General features: G+C 37.7%; 3 protein-coding genes across 4 annotated transcripts in view; all 3 read left to right on the forward strand.

Moving 5' to 3' along the window:
• Nucleotides 1-17,887, forward strand: part of LOC139125244 (centrosomal protein of 63 kDa-like) — a 513,301-nt gene that overhangs the window by 50,176 nt on the left and 445,238 nt on the right. The window lies entirely within an intron of this gene.
• Nucleotides 1-17,887, forward strand: part of LOC139125256 (angiopoietin-1-like) — a 220,411-nt gene that overhangs the window by 5,139 nt on the left and 197,385 nt on the right. The gene's annotated exons all lie outside the window — the stretch shown is intronic.
• LOC139125246 (kin of IRRE-like protein 2) overlaps nucleotides 14,190-17,887 on the forward strand; it is an 84,383-nt gene continuing 80,685 nt past the window's right edge. Inside the window, exons 1-4 of the mRNA XM_070691342.1 lie at nucleotides 14,190-14,345; nucleotides 15,482-15,584; nucleotides 15,853-15,919; nucleotides 17,406-17,741. Of these exons, the coding sequence (XP_070547443.1) occupies nucleotides 15,874-15,919; nucleotides 17,406-17,741 (382 nt within the window). The 5' untranslated portion in view covers nucleotides 14,190-14,345; nucleotides 15,482-15,584; nucleotides 15,853-15,873. The remainder of the gene's footprint in view (nucleotides 14,346-15,481; nucleotides 15,585-15,852; nucleotides 15,920-17,405; nucleotides 17,742-17,887) is intronic.

Genomic DNA, 17,887 nt, shown 5'->3' on the forward strand with positions numbered 1-17,887 from the left:
GCGTCACCGTCAAATGCGCTCGGTCAAATCCACACCCTATGAGAGAAAAGCGTGTTCAACAAACGAGCTAAATTGTTGAAATTATTCCGACTGCGACCCATGCACACTGCTGTAGAGTTCATACTCGCTATCACACATCGCACACAAACTTTATCAGAGCAATTTATACATCGCCAAAGTGGGCAAAAGGCAGCCTCAAGGACAATTCTGCCCAACAGCAGAGATCACATTTTACAGTAAATGATGCTATCACCTACATGACTGCATTGACTATTCAAATAACAAATAACAATAGTTGTAATGTTTACCTTAATTTATAGTTTGGTTTGTAATTTTGCAGAGAGCAATATTATTATTTGTCAAGAAATTGATTACAGCCTAAAAGTTACACACCATTGCATTGTATAGTTAAATAATAACACATGAGAGCGAGGGCAATATCACGATTTATTGCCTGCCCAAGGGATGGTGGTCATGATCGAAATACTGACCACCAGCCCGAGGGCAGGCAAAAAATCGTGATATTGCCCAAGCTCTCATGTGTTATTATTTTTATTACACCGAACGTAACAAGCAAACATGCAAAGAAACAAAAACACAAAGACGTCTTCGAGTACAGTTCGCCTTCTGAGTCCGGACCTCAGCGTAAAATGTCAGTGCCGAGTCTAGGGTAGTCTGGCAGAGACCCTGCGATTCGCGTTCTTCCCTGTTGGAACACGCGCCGCGCCCTTCAGAGACGCGACGCGAATCCCAGGGTCTGGACGTTCTTGCAAGCGACCGGTCGGATTTCTGCCTGATCCGGGTACTTTATAGAACTCCACACATCCGTTAATCAAAACAAAAATGACAAGTACCATAGCCAAATAATAAAATAAAATGAAAAAAAAACATGCCGTGTATATAGGTCTACCAGCTACTAGTATATATTCTCTCCGCCCAGTTAGATAGGTTTTTCTTTTGGCGTCACTACCCTTATGAATATTCATATACTTGCAAGAACTGACAGTCGCTGTGTCTGGCAGCGCGTGCTCACAGCTGCACAGCGTAGCCTTCGAATGCAGGCCCCCGCGACGGCTCACAAAACAAGGCACAGCGACTGTGGAGAGTCTAAGTCTAGGGTTGCTGCTAAAGTTTGCCGATCTCCTCGGTGGCGTATCCAATTTGTTGCTAGTATAGTCCCTGAACACATAAATTGCATTCCTTGTTGCCATTTTTGTTCGTTTGCTGTTTACCTGCATCAAAATATCGTCTAACTGTGCCGGCGACAGCTCTGCATGACGTTTCGCAGCCATAAGTTGCCAACTGCAAAGTACAACAAGCGAACGACAATTTGTTTTGCGCAGAAAGGATGCGCAGTAAGTAAAATGACGTCATCCATGTAATATCAAATGCAGAGGGCATCATCAAGTTCGCAGAGGGCATCATCACGTTCTTTTACATGTCACGTGAGTCGTGTTTAACCAATGGCAGTGCACGCTGAAAGAGTGAGGTGTAATAGTCATCTCATATTCACGTCTAAAACACGATTGGAACTAATTTGGGATAATTGGATTGGCAAACATTTCTCAAAAATTTTAGAAATTTGTCTAATATTACTCCATATTTGCTTACCATCTTTAAAATTTTATTCAAAATTTACGATGCTGTTAAAATGTTATGAGAAAGAATCAGTGCATGATAGTATCTAATGCAATATTGTTCAAACATTTGAACAATATTCATATTTTAATGAAAATATGAGATTTTGTCTGTAGTTTCTTCATTACTGAAACACTAGTAATAATCTCAGTTTGTCACTTTTCCTCGACCAAAATGAAGCTTTTCGATTGATTTACAGTTAAGTCAGTCAGGGTCATTTAAATGTGCCCTGACTCAATTTAATGTTTATGAAGCCTTAAATTCACGAAAAAGTCAGGGGCATTTCAAAAGTGCCCTGACTCAAAAGTCGTTAAGTAGAGAAATTTTAAGCATTTTGTCTCATTTCTTTAGTACATTTACACAAAAATGAACTTTTTTTATGAAAATGAATCCGATGAAGAGGTATGCAATAATCGTTGTGTTTTCGTTGTTTCGTTCGATGAGAACAATTTTCAAATTTTACACTATTCTATCATTTTGTAAAATTTCAGCTGTAAAAATTTCGATTTCATTACATTTTCCTAATATTTACTCTCATCCAATTTTCCCAAATTAGTTCCAATCGTGTTCTAAGAATAATCTGAAGTTTGATTTCGACATTCATAATCAACATGTTTTGAAGAATATAGTCACAGACGTCATAACAGCATGCTAAGGCTTGGGGTGATGGAGAACTTTGAAAAAATTCTAAGAGACGAGAAAAAGCCACCGTTATTTGTGTGAGAAAGAACTAACTTGGGCGTCTGAAATTATTGATGTAACCGATGTTGAAAATGGACGTACATATAATAAACATTAATGTATGTCTTCCCACAGACTGGCACTTATCCAGATTATCCGCACCATGGTATTGGTTGGACAGGTCAACAAATAGTCTGGGGTTATGACAAGAACAGTAGCCCCTATGGTCGTTGGGGGAATTGGGTGGATACAGAATGTTGTAACGCTGGCAACGACGCTGCGATTCAACAAGCAGGAAGTAACTGGAGATACTCTATACTAATTCGCTGAAGTGTATCATGTGTGTGAACATTCTTCAGAATAAACATATCAATAGAGTGATATTTAGCAGGACTAAAATGACAAATAAAACAAAGACTCACTGATCACGTTGTAAAATGATGATTAAGTTTGAATAAACGAGGTTGTAAAACTCACCAAGCTTTGGCTCCCATTTTTTAAATCTGAATATTCAAATAAATTATGTACAATGGCGAATAATTAACTCAGACTAAATGGGATGACCTCGTATAGAAGTTGCGATCGAATCTGACCTCCAAGACAACAGGAATCGGCAAATGTTTTCCACTGTGCTTCTAATCTTGTTGAATATATGGATACATGAACATATGTGCATGGAAAGGTTACATTTCCCCTGTGTCATGAAACAGCTGTTGTTTTTACTGCTCAACAACATACTCAAGGAGTGTGGTAAGGCAAAAATTACAAAACTCAGCAAACTCAGGATGAAGCTGCTGCTGGGGGAGGAACTAAAGTACAAGAACTAAATTTGGCAAGAGGTAGTTTATCTTTGTGAGTAAAGATATACATGAACTTTTCTCTGTCATTCAAATCAAGAAAGCCTGGATTATACAAACTAGTGGATGAACATAGACTATCTCGATAAGCTCTGTATTTTGGACATTCTATTACAAAGTGAAATTCATCCTCAACTAAAGACTTACAAAACTTGCAGAATCTTTCATATGAGGAACTTTTGGAATTGACCTTCTGCCCAATTCTACTTGTAGGTTGTGATCCGAAATCCTTAGTTTTGTCAGTCACCTCCTATAGGTAAATGATCTTATATCTAGCAAGTAACTTTCAAATCCAAATTTTGTCTTAAAAGGTCTGTAAGTTCGGAGCTTATCCACACTTCCTTGTATCATTATGAATGTTTCTCAGCCATGTTTGTTCATAAGTTTCACACAAACTATCATATACATTATTAACTGTGGAATTGACTGGGTTTTTACAAATTTTGCATGAACAACTAAGTCTCACTGATGCTAAGACACTGCATCCGAAAGCACGATTATTCTACAAATCTCTTTTCAAAAAAAAAGAGAACTGGTTTTCAAAAAACCCATCGAAGCATCGGATCTCGCACCCCGACGATTACAGAATCGGGTGAGCATTTTACGTTGCATCCTCTGATCATATATGCAAGGAATCCGAAATATATTTTCACAAACAGGCATCGCTGCCGTTCATATTAGTTGTATATTTTGATCTCTGATTGTCATGCCAACTGTCTGTATTACCGAACACTAGGGGTACTTATGATAGGCGAGGACACCTTTGTAAATGAGATAAATTTGATGTCGACTTATTTTATGTGCATGTAATGTCCCTCACATTTAAAAAAGTCCTACAGTCTCTCTCTACAAGGTGTTTCGTTTTTATGACATCTTTGAGCATGGCACATTGTTATTGGTAAAAACCTGAGTTAACATTCAAAGCTGCCAATGTCTTCAGTTTGAATGATGATATACAGACTCGTGTTACAGTATGTACAGCGCAAACAACACTGCAAAATTTAGGCTCAGTCAATAATACGCGTAACATTGAATTTTTGCTCTTTCCCAAAGTGTCTTTTGAACAACTCAAAATTAAGTTATATATTGATTAACGAAATAATGCTGCCACATCAAAGGGCAGGAAATTTCATTTAAATTTTGCTACTGTTGAAAACTTCACATAGTAAGACCTGATTTCTATTGTTGATTCTAAAGATGAACATTATTTAAAGTTTCCTCCAGGGAAATTTAAAGAAATTTTAAATCCTTCTGCTTCGTTTAGCGTGCTAAAATACTTACAAGAATTTCATTGCCTCAATAATATTTTTCATTTGCCAGTGTGCAACCAGGAGAACATCAGACAGTGAAGAGGATTCAGGTTTACATATCTGTATAGCCGAATTGTACGTCAATACCTGACGATGCTACTGATTTCTAGGAAAAGAATCGACACGACTGAAAAGGTTCTCATCATTGTCTTCTGTCTTGTCGTCGCGTATCTCTCGGTAAAGTTTCTTGGGGCAGCAGAGACGAATGTGGCAAGCCTTGGTTTCGGAGAGACTGTGCTGAGAAGGGAGCCAGATTCTTTGATCCATTCCAACGTCACCATCCTGGCGAGAAAAATTCATAGCAAGTAAGGTTTCGTTAATCTTCAGTTTCTAAAGTTCGCATACATTAACATTACTAAAATCTGGATTTGCAGTGTTCAGTGTTTTGGTAAGCTGGTATTACCACAGGTTCTTTTTATTACCAGCGATGTTGAATCCTACAGACATCTAAAGGCGTGGAAGCCTTCTTTGAACGTGGCGCTGAAAGAGTGTGGAGTGGAGAACGTGTCATAACGTGAAGGAAAGAAGCTGGAACTGACGACGAATGCTGATGTATAACTGGAACTTATTTTATGAATACGGAACCATAACTGTGAATGTCCTGTCTCGGTCACTCCACAAGAGAGTGACCGTGGTTATCGGTCCTCGAGTTCTCCTTCTTTTTTTGAGTTAGTGTGTCTATTTATACAGTATCTTGGCTATGTCGGATGCCGACGCCATAAAGAATGTAATAAGAAAATGCTTTGATTTACCGACATTAGAAAAGATTACAAAAGTAGAAATTATCACATGCCCGTGTATGGCTTGCTACAATTCTTTTGTTTCAAACCCACGCTAGGAATAAATTAAAATGATAACAACGGCTCAATATTACGATTGGTTGAAACACATTAGAACATGGGGGTAGTACGCAGAATACCTCCATGAGAAAATAAGTTACTGGGTAATTCTAGTAAGTGTGTAAATGAGTGAGATCATGTCGGCGATACTGTGCTGGTATTTCGTGGCGCCAGCATTGTTAGAGTCCAAACAAAGAAACGTCAGCTTGATCACTTGCGTCCCAGAACGCTAATGTATTGTGAGCGTGAAATTTTACTATTCTGTGCGCCAATTTGGAAGATTATGACATGGGCCAATTTCGAAATAGAAAATGACCTCATTTTCAAAATAATACGTCCGTTCCCTCTGAGTTGAGAATATGACAAAGTACATTTCTTTAAAAGAAAGTTTGAAACACGTGTGATTTATAATCATAAAATGCATGATCGCTATTAACCTTAAAAATAATCCTCGCGTCTTTGGCGGGTAATAATTGGGCTCGTTTGGCCTCGAAGAATAATAGTAAAGAGCGTGTAGGCATTCGGATGGCGGACTTTGTGCGTCTTCTTGTGACCATCTCTTGGTTTGCCGTCAGCATTATAATAAATAAAGCCTGTTTGTAAATCTTACTAACAAGAAAAACACGCTGGCTTAGCGTAAAACGGAAATAGAGACCAAGCATTGGTGTTCCAAAAATCTTTGCAAAAATGGCTTTCAAATAGATCCTCATTCGTACGGAAACGTGTGATTTAAAGTGCATGAAATGATATTTTGTTGGACTAAACACTGTTAAAGTTTTGAGAGAAGCAAAAAATGAACGTTTTCAGATTCGGGCATTCAGCGAAAGTAAAACAATTGAATTTCATACAAAGGGAAATTTGCATAACTAAAGGCACGAGTTGACAATGAGAGGCAACGTAAAAAACATACACAACAGTAACTAAAAATGAAAGAAAAAATATACAATACTATATGATGTAGATAAAATTCACATTGCAATATCATACTGAATCGTGAAACAAAGAATTTTGCTTCTGAGGATGGGTGTGACATCAGGCAGTATGACGGAGCCGGCCGTTACCCCGCACACTACGAGATCTCACACGATAAAATCACAGCAAATGTCAATGTGTCACTCAACAGCTGATAAAAACACTTAAGAAAAGTCACAGTGATAACAAAAATACAAGTATAATTTTTTTGTGATGTTTGTTCTTTCTTGTTGAGATCTGTTTGTTTAGTCTGGTCACTTTCTTCTCAAGGTTAATTGTTCAAATTGTAAGTCCATGCAGTTCTGAATCAAGATTAAGGGGAACTTCAGACCACAGTACGCGTAGATGGAGTAAATACATAGATCAGGCGACACAGGAATTAACGTTGCGCTCGAAACTTTATTTCCCAGGTCAGCCTGATGGCTGCCTGGGGCAACTCTTAGCTCCGAGAGCCTGGAGATATGCTCACTCCAAGGCCCCCAAAGTCCGACTCCCAAATTTACAATACTTTGTCGACAAGAAAACTTGCCAACGCTTGTTTCACAATGATTAGGCCTAATACATAGTATGCATGAGACATGTCACAACACCATTGTTTTAAATCCAAGCTGTGAAAATATGAAAAGCGATACTTAACAGCTACAGTTCTGATAAAAGTTCGACTACATTGTCTTTCTATTGTCCAACCTTGCGTGAGACATTTAATGCATAATCATAGGAATTCACGAGACAAGCGGGTGCCTGGAATGGCGTTGCCATTGAATTTAAACAGAAGAGACTTGAAAATGTAAATTTGCCGCCAATTTTGAAGAATTACACCTCCGGTAAATCGTGGGAATTCAAGCCCAAGTGGCGAAATGTTGAAATTTGGCGAATTACTAGAATGAAGATTTACAGTAACCGGTACAAATTATAGAAACATGACATCGTTCTTTCTCCCACAAAGGCTTGCCCTCAAGCCTTATAAAAGGTGTCTCAAATATGGATAGAATACAAAAAATATCACGTTTACATAAAATACACTAGGAAAGTACAGAATTTCAGAAGAACATCAAGTGGAGAGTACAATTTTTTGTTTGTAATTAGAAATATGACATCGTTCTTTGAATATAATCGAATAATGTATGTGTTGCAGTGCTGATAGCAGATGTATACAAGCTGTATCTGCAATGTCCGCGGTTATGTTTGTGATCAAAAGTTTCTCCCAGTAAGATCCGTTTCTAGAACAATTTCAATTACCATATTGACGATGTTCAAATTAAAAACTAGCTATTCAACTCTCCAACCCCCCAACCCTTCGTATCGGGGACGTCTTACGCGTAGCACTGCAGCGTCGGTAATTCTCGTAGCTCTATAATTATCTTCACTTAATAAAAAACACTCCCAACCCCCAAACCAACCCGCGTAGATGAGGCTTCGTATAAAATAAAGACAAACGAGTATAAATAATTAGATTTCTCTGTTGAACAATACCAATATTTGGAATTAAAGCGAGTCTACTATACTAACTATTTGACCACAAAAACCCCTCGAACAATTGTCAAATTCAGTTCGCAGACAAAACACGCAGTTCCAACGATCATACACAGTTCTCTTGTTCAACTTCGACAAATCTCGAATCTGCTCACCCTTCAAAATCTTAATACTGTTATCTTCTCATGGTTGATCTACCTTGACGTGTTCTTCGCTAGCTTCCTTGGGTTGAATGATTCAGCTTGCCTCTGTAAATATCACCTTTTCTCCTGTAATTTTTTTCGGTCTGAATTCTGCATTCTCCATCCTTTATGTCATCCGCGGAATTTCACTCAGGTGTCCGGGAGCGACTCGCTTCTCGCAGTTCTATCGGGAAATTCCATTCAGCTTTGCTGTGAGAGGCTTCGTTTTCTTCGTTTTCGGGGAATCATGCAGCTCAGATTTTGGCAGAACGACTCGCTTTGCAGCTCGAGGCTCGACCAAACACCACATTTGGTCGATATTGCAACCGGGTTTTAGTTCTCCACCATATCAAATTGTAAAAGAGTGTTCTTGGTGTTCGGAATCACGATTAAGGGGAACTTCAGACCACAGTACGCGTAGATGGAGTAAATACATAGATCAGGCGACACAGGAATTAACGTTGCGCTCGAAACTTTATTTCCCCAGGTCAGCCTGATGGCTGCCTGGGACAACTCTTAGCTCCGAGAGCCTGGAGATATGCTCACTCCAAGGCCCCCAAAGTCCAACTCCCAAATTTACAATACTTTGTCGACAAGAAAACTTGCCAACGCTTGTTTCACAATGATTAGGCCTAATACATAGTATGCATGAGACATGTCACAACACCATTGTTTTAAATCCAAGCTGTGAAAATATGAAAGCGATACTTAACAGCTACAGTTCTGATAAAAGTTCGACTACATTGTCTTTCTATTGTCCAACCTTGCGTGAGACATTTAATGCATAATCATAGGAATTCACGAGACATGCGGGTGCCTGGAATGGCGTTGCCATTGAATTTAAACAGAAGAGACTTGAAAATGTAAATTTGCCGCCAATTTTGAAGAATTACACCTCCGGTAAATCGTGGGAATTCAAGCCAAAGTGGCGAAATGTTGAAATTTGGCGAATTACTAGAATGAAGATTTACAGTAACCGGTACAAATTATAGAAACATGACAACGCAATGCAGTATGGGGAAGTTGTTTTCTACAGGTTTATACTTCATCGCTCACTTCTTATCGATTGGTTCTTGAAATACGAACACATTCCTGTATTATTACAGAGGCAGACGCATTTGGGTCATCAATCCTATGACATCGCTATCTAAATCTCAGGATTTCGATATGATAGCTATGCATAACTGTGATGGCCTGAAACCATCCTACAACGTGACAGGCGGATTTCTATATCTGAATGCTACATCCGGGACACTCAAAGTTTAGGATGAACTCATCAAGAGGTTGCAATCAATTTTAGATGAATACAATTCAAACACTGAAGACATCAATCACAAGGGTTCAGAACAAATCTTACTCAGCCAAATTGTACACGAAGATACCTACAACTTGCAGATACAATGGCTTCCAATTGAACAGTTTATCGTCGGAAAGTAGTAGTCACGGATTGAGGTTCAGGCGAAGGCAAAATCTGTCATAATTGTGAAGAATCACATACGCGGAAATGAAGCAAAGATTGAGCGTGCAAAGAGGTGGTGCCATTGGGCACTATCTGAAGACTGCAACGTGTGCTTGAAAGCGCGTGCAAACGTTTATGTGCTTACTTGGCCAATTGGAGCAGCAAGTGTATGAACATGGATAGCGGAATTATCGTTGATAATTATTTGTTCTGGAGATTTTGTTTTCAACTTTCGCCAGGAAATTTCAATTTTCAATTCTAAAGGGCATAAATATTATTCACAAAGTATTCTACAGTGTTGAGGTGTTTAGGCTGGCCTTGAACCCACTTGTCCTATTATCACGTATGTCAAAGCGCCTCTCGGGCAGATTGTAGGGACCTTTTTGGACAAGGGCAATGTTACGCTCGTCTGTTATGTCTTATCCCGTCGGTCTAGGGAGTGTACTCGCTGCTGAGAGGTACGTTGAGATATTGGACAGAGTAGAGACTCACGAAGTTGTTGGATATCAATCGATGGTGGTTTATCACTGAAGTGTAAAGTTTACACATCGGAGATGCCCAGCTATCTCCCACTGAAGATAGTGGATGATCATCACTTTTTAAAAAGAAATTGCAGCATCCTAATTGGATTAAATTAGTTAAGCCTCCCATCACTAATCAACTAGTATTTCTTGATTGGCTAAAATAATTAAAATATTCTTCCCTTTGAGAAATACATTACTACACCTCCTTTCATTGGGCATGGATCATATAAAATTTTACATAATCTGCACAGGTGACATCATTGTTATACAACATTTCCCTTATGTAATCGTCACAGGGTCCTGTCTGGAATTTAAATATTGATGATACGAATTCACTCTACTGCCTTGACAATAGATGTCACTAGTACAAGTTTCTACCTGTATCCTTGATACTTAGGTATCAATGACGTAAATACATTGAATGTCCCTGACAAAGGAGTTTAACCAAATGTAGGAAATTCGTAACGATCATTAACCCTTACACAGACTTGGAAAGTTCAGCCGTCTCGTTCACTGACCTTTATACAGATTCCGAAAGTACAAAACAATATCAAAAAGCCAAAGAAAATTTAGTCTGTAATACGTCCATGGAAGATGGCCTCCATGGTCTCAGTTAGCAGGGACGTAGTTTCACAGGAAAACAACAACAACAACAACAACAACAAACAGATACAGCCGATCATGAATTTTTGAGGAATATCAAAAATATTTTGCTTATGAATATGTTTGGCAAAGAACTTTCAAACTGAAGAAATTTGTCGAGGGGAATAGCCTTCGAAAGCAATCTCTCTCGTCTATTTTGGTCATGATGTTGAAACTCTCTTTTACACAATCAAAATGTATTTAATATTGCAACTCAAATTATTGATTGCATCATTTTCTTCAAAAGTGCTTGCAGTAAGAACCGTCTTAAAAGTGCTGTAAGTATTAGATTTTGTACGTAGGTTGCAATGTGATTAATTTGTATTTTAAATTGATAAAATCAACGAAAGCATATGGAATAATTATGTTCTGTGTCTGTACACGAAACGAATTCAATACAACGAGTCTCATGCTTGGGTCTAAACGTTTTCCAAAGATAGACTAAACAACTTTAAAACATCATTGATGCATGTTAAGTGGTATGTAAGTATTTAATGACGTGCTTTTCTGACTTGAAGTGTAATTTCATTGTTAGGTTTAATATAATGTTTCTATTGATTTTCTATTTAAGCAATAAAGCACACCAAGCTACGGTATACCACGAGATTTTGACAAGTTCACGACATATATGCACGAGCGATAGCTAGTGCATAAATAAATTGAACTGGTGAAAATCGAGGAGTATACCGTCGCTGGGTGTGATTATTGCAACTATATCATAACACTTATGACAGTATATTGAAATTCTGGCGTTGAACGTCAAAAACGGATTTTTGCTCAAGCTGAGAGCTCGCGCGTATGCCAGCTGTGTATAACGCCAATATACCATCGTTCTTTTCGCGTCTCGACCAATCAGATCGCTGTATTTGCGCCATCAATATACTGGTATGATATTATTATTATTTTTCACTCTGTACAATGTAACTACCAATCTTGAAATACCCGTTAATATCTCAAACGATCTTTAGTCCACATTCAGTTCCAGTGTTGGTAATTGTTCTGTAATTGAGCAATAACGAAGATGTCACGATTTTGATTTGTACTAGAACTGTTGTAAACAATTATGAATAGACAAAATATTCGAAATGCATACGTAATTTCAAGTCTTTCAGTAATTTTTCGTGTTCTGCACTTTTCGTATATTCTGCTGTATTCGGCACTGCATTGTAATTGAGGAAATTCTTGTGCTCGCTGTATCAATTTTGATTATTTATTTTGATCAATTGTAACATATTACGTGATTTTTGAACTATTTTCGCAAAGGTATGGCGATATAAAATGCGATCAACAAACTACTTTGCGATAAATTAAATTTAAAATCTGCTGCTTAATTGAGTGGAGTTTTAACAATTAATTGTAATAATTATATTCAATTTAAATCGTCAAATGGGAGTTGTGTTTTCGATGACGAAATCAACAAAGTAGGCTGTATGTAAAATTTTTTTTAAATACAACGAATATGTAGGAGTGATGTTTTTCATCAATATGTAAGTGACTGTTGTGTGACAGTACGTTCAAGCTTTAGCAAGCAACTCACTGAAATATCACTTGTAATTGTAAAAATGAGAGAAATCATCGCTAATTTTTCTAGCGTTTCTTGGGATTAGCCAGTAGTTGTCTGCACGAAAATAAGGAAAGCTTCAAGGGGAGCATAGTTTCAAAAATACACCTCGCATGATGTTACTGGAAGCCACTTTTCATGAATATTTTGTCGGTTTCGTTGTGTAAAAGACAACAAACCAGACGTATATTTTGCTATTCACCATGAATGTCTCCGTAACTGTGTATGTAGTGCAAACCAACCATATATGGTTACATCCAAATCGTGATCATGGTACAACAAGAATGTATAAAGATTAACCACGCAGGAAATGTGATCATTTTTTTAAGGAAAGAAGGAATGCGGTCGAACGCTTCTACTCTTAGCGACCTGCCTCATTTTCTGAATGACTCTGATAAATCCACTGCTATAGTGACGACAATTTTAAACAATTCATAATTATCGCTGACTTTCTACTTGTCCATTACCTGCCCCTAGTACATCATGCACACATAATATGCTGACCGTTATCGCCAAATGTCAACAAGGACAATTCCCCGTTTATATAACATTGCGTTCATCGGCTTAAATGTGCATACACGGTTCATCAGCTTGATGGACATTGTATCTTAGTAACTGGTTACGCTTATCATCAATGTGTTTTCAGTGACGAAAGATTCATGGAGCTGACAAAGTACTGTTACAGCGCTCTTTCAATGATCACCTAAAGTAAAGGAACAAAAGCGACGAATAATTAAAGCGACATTGCCATTTGACAAAATAACGTCAGAAAAAGAGAGATTCGAATTCGATGCACTCTCAAAACCACGTCATCACCATCTTATGACTGTACTTTGCACAATATGGTCGCATGTTCGCCTGCTCTCTAAGCACAGACAAACATAAACAGACTCGTAACGGGTATTGTTTAAGGCGTGAAGCGGTTACGTAATCCATCAATGTTCGCCTCGCCTCAGGTTGCTCTCACCTCTCTTTTCTGAAGAGTGCCGACCATGCATCCTTCGAAAATTTTTCGGATTTTCACCAATTGTTAAGCAAAAGTATGTTCGGCAAAGTTTGTGTTGTTGTTGCCGTGTGATGCTGAGCGGAATTGACGTGCTGGCGAAAACGGGAGTGTTTTGAGCTTCAGGAAAGTGAGTTTTACCGTTTTAAAAATTCCTCTAATATTTTTATGAATATATATTGAGTGTGTTTGAACCAAATTTGAAGTCTTTTAATCGATACTGTCTGGTTTTACACAATGATTTACGGTCAGTCATACCGTCTTTCACACGTGCGTCAGGGAAGGACATGTTCATGAAACTGCTGGCGTGTTATGTTTTGATTGGCGTGAAGCAGTGTTTCTGGCCTGAGAGCTCACAAAGTAACTATGGTTGCTACGCGACTGGCAGTACGATGCCATCTCGTCGTATATTTCGCATAATCTCGTGCAATTATCAACCAAAACAAAGTCTCCAAAATGTTTAACACCTTTGAAGCTCATTTTAATATGAAAAGCCAATAGTCTACCGAGACGACAATGGAACAAAAGGCATGCCGGATTCCAGTCTGTCTATATTTGTCTGTGTTCTGAGTAAAGTGACAAGGAAACGACCACTTTCTCTGTACTCTGTAAAATGATCTGAATTAAGTCTGTGTAAGCAATCCCAGAATGCATTTATCAGATATAGATATACAGGGCTTCTCTTATTTTCTCTGATAAAGTCTGTAAATCATCGTTAACAGAACACTTAAAAAGTGATGACAGCAGTTCTATAGCTTGGCAATATAATAGATGGTGTAGATCGAGTTTTGTGAAAAGCTTTTTAGAGTTGGCATCGTCGAATGGTTTATACCTCAAGGTGATATCTTAAAAACGGTTACGAAATTGAACATAATTACGAAAATCAAACATGTTTAGCCTGTGTATTCAAAATGCATATATAAATATGATTATCATAATTGATTGCCAAAGTTAAAATGCCGCCTATTAACCACTTAGAACGCATGATAAAAATAATTCAGTACAATTGTTAAAACTTCCCGGGAGGAGAATAGAACCAACCTTTCAGTTGCAATGTACAGGAAGTTGGTTAATTCTTTTCTATCATGTTCATGAGCTAGGGATAGATCTAAGAAAAAAATCGCGGACATTTGAAGCCTTTTCCTGAGTCGCGATCGCCTGTTCGTCACTATTCGATGTCTAGCAAGTTGTATACAGTCATACTGTAAGTCTGTTTACTTAAGTTACCCTGTTTTTAATGATGTTTGTCTGTAACGACTACGCATTTCGCATGAATTTTTAAGTCGATATTTACATCTGCCATTGCGGTAGATCACCGGCCAGATTACAAATCTCGGCTTTCGTTTTTTATTGAATAACACACTTGTTTAGGAAGTTATAAACCCATAATACAAGAGACATAGTGTCGTGTATAGTACATTAGGAGTCTTCGACATAAACTGAGTCCAGAAAGACATAGATTTGTCGTCAACTAAACGTACAACGTTTTGTAAATCAATATGTATTTCACTGTAAGTTATACCATATTCATTGAGGTTTTGTAGAGGTTTTGGCTATACTCTCTATACACACAGAAAGTTGAAGGCTTAACAAGTGGAAAAGTCACCATACCCTGACAGATAATGAACAAATATGTTTTTGAATTTATACTGCTGAAATGCTGCATATTGCTATTTTTACTTCTGGTGTGTTAAGTTTATACTTTACTTTAGTCAAGCATACTTACGCGGTCATCATGGCCTATTTTCATGGAAGCGTACATACTCCGGATTTTGCATTTTGTAATATCCTGTTAAGATTGAAGTGAACATGTTTTATCTGACAGGATGCAGTGGCTTCATGTTCCAGAGTGTACAGTCACTGATAAGAAATTGACACACACACACTGCTCTTTTACTTTCAATAAGTGTATTGTGTAAAGGTTATGTGTAGGGGTTAAAGAAAATTTAGCAAAAGTCGATAGCGTATCAGGAAGTCATGTGTAATACCATAACGTCATACGGGCAATGCGACAACAGAGAGTAGATAAAAGTGAGACGCGGAGACCTACGACCAAAGCTCTCCAGTGTTGAATAAAGATAAAACATACACAAAATTGAATATATTTTACAACTATTTAAGCCTGACCATTAATGTGATAATCCTTTTACTATTTTCACCGGCTAACAAACACAATAACTCACTTCAGTATTTTAACGGGAAATTCCTTTGCAAAAGGAAGGGAGTCTTTCAGTGCCTTTCCTGGACCATTGTATGGTTTGTAAACATTGTCAATGAACAAGCCGACAATTAGATCACTTTAGTCATATATGACCCCGGTTGACATTTTATTCCGTCTAGGGCTAATTTGTTGGTCGTCGGTGGCGGACTTTTGGAAAAAGGACCACAAGTGGTGATTTTGGAGGGTACGTGATTAACTAGGTAACCTGTCATCGTGTAAGAGGTAAAAGATATTACTTGAAACATTTGCGGGCTGGCTTCCCAGAAAGCAACATTTTCTACAAACAACATCGTCAATTAAATCTGTACTAGCAGCATATATATCGTTTTTGCAATACTAAACATTTTCTAATTGGCTGCAACTATCATGTCTATACAAGCTGATTTTGGTTTTCAGTGACCGAGAACTGCATTTATATATCTCCTATGGTGCTGTTGACGTGATAGTTTAACTTGGACCTGATAGCAACTGATTATTCATACTTTTCCAGACCATTCAATAAGTGAGCAGAATGAATATCTTGGAGTTATTGGTCTCGTGTTTGCTTCCACTATTGGGTGAGTAACGATTAACTTGATATCTTGGCTAGGTGACTGGGTGCCGTACGTTATGAGTGCGAACATCATCGAGATTTCACTGAATTGACATCGATGGCGTGCATTTCTGTATCTGTATCATACCTCAATAACACAGTGGGCAATATCTATCAGGGTAGTACGCAAGGCTGTAAACATGCATTGAATGTATTTATTTCAACATAAGCATAATGTGCTCCAATCACGCCGCATTCGTCACGTCCGTATTAATACGAAAATAGGCGATTTCTAACAGTTCGTGAAGCCCGACATGATTTTGACATCTTTTAATATTTCATTAGAATGTATTAACTACGGAATTAAAATTAAGGAAAAATTTTGCGATTAGAGAAAACTCGAGCGATTGTTTTCTATGGACGTCAATTGGGAAGAAAGATGATTTCTTTAAGAAATAAACAGTTTATTTTGCAGGAGTCAAAACATACATAGCTTAGTGAAATCAAGAGCTTGTTAAATTGGCATAATTTAATTGTCCAGAAAATTGCTTTCAATAAAATCATTTTGGGCATTGATTTGTGAAAATATTGCTGTATTATCTTTGTTTTCAAACTGCCTTGAGCGAAGTAAACTATTAGGAATAACGTTGCGTTATTACTATTAAGATATTTAGTTATAACTATTACGAATGATCAACTTCCAAAGCTCTTCCAATCTATAGGCGATTCTTTGTGGTAAGGAAATGTATATGATGGTGAACGAAACAAGATTGATAAGTCAACTTATATGAAAAGAGCATTCTACTTTCGTAGATTCATGAAGTTTAGTGATTCAGTTTATCCAGTATTTGATGGCTTTCATCAATTAAAATATATCTTTTTTTGTAATTGTATATTCCAGTCTGTACAAATGGTAATGTTTTCTTAACTGAAACTTGAATACTTTCCTGTTTTAAAACAAATTGCTTCGTGTTTTCAGAAAGGTGACCTGTTGAATACTTGCCATGTCTCTTTGAAACGCAGGCATATTAAAAAACAACCGGAAAATGTAGCATGTACACTTGTCTGTCTACACAATATTATTATATTCAGCCTAGATTGTCCATAGAAGTAAATGAGGAAAGGGAGCAGGTCTGTCACCGGGTTGGGACGTGGTTTTTTTTGTTTTGTTTTGTTTGTTTTTTAGGGGGTGCCCACAGGACCTGGTTTGTTGTTGTTATCAGAAAAGGGGAAACATAAATTATCTTTACAAAATCCAGTGCTCAGTACAATACGTCAAAAGTTTAAATGTTTATTTTAAATACCACAGCCAAATTATTAAGAAAAATGAACAATAACTGTAAGATACGTTTATCACTATATTTAATCTCCTTAAATAGTCTGATGAGTTTGATACTCTAAGGCATCAGAAACCAGAAGTGAATTACTAATCTGTGAAAGCTTTTACCGGATTATCTTAGGATTAACTTTGAAAAGTTGAATGTCAACTACATGACTTCTTGTTGTTACAGTCTTTTCACAGGATGCTCAGTTTATCAGCCATCCTGTTGACACTCTTGTAAAAGTTGGAAATGAGGTTACCTTTGACTGTGTGTTGGAAAATGTGGGCGATGGAGCAGTGTCATGGCTCAAAGGCGAAGAAGACCTCTACAGGGGCATAGCAACAATTCCTGACCTATACGAATCTGATGCGTTCAAGGAATGCTGTGAGCTTACAGGAGATACTGCAAGCGGTGATTTTTCCATGAAAATCAAAAGCGCAAAATACGAAGATGCTGCTGCTTGGCATTGTAAATACAGTGGTGGTGGAGTTATCTTTGAGGAACACGGCAGCCTTTCTGTGCTTGGTAAGCTGTCACTCCTGTCGTCAATACAATGAAAATGTCATGAAATTTTTTATGCCTTCGTTTGATATGATGTTTTACCTTGGAGTGTAATCAGAGATATTGACATTGTAAAAATGCTGACGAACAGGGTCAGTCTAGTTCAAGTC

Source organism: Ptychodera flava (genome assembly GCF_041260155.1).
Source record: "Ptychodera flava strain L36383 chromosome 3 unlocalized genomic scaffold, AS_Pfla_20210202 Scaffold_25__1_contigs__length_14229661_pilon, whole genome shotgun sequence".
NCBI lineage: Eukaryota > Metazoa > Hemichordata > Enteropneusta > Ptychoderidae > Ptychodera > Ptychodera flava.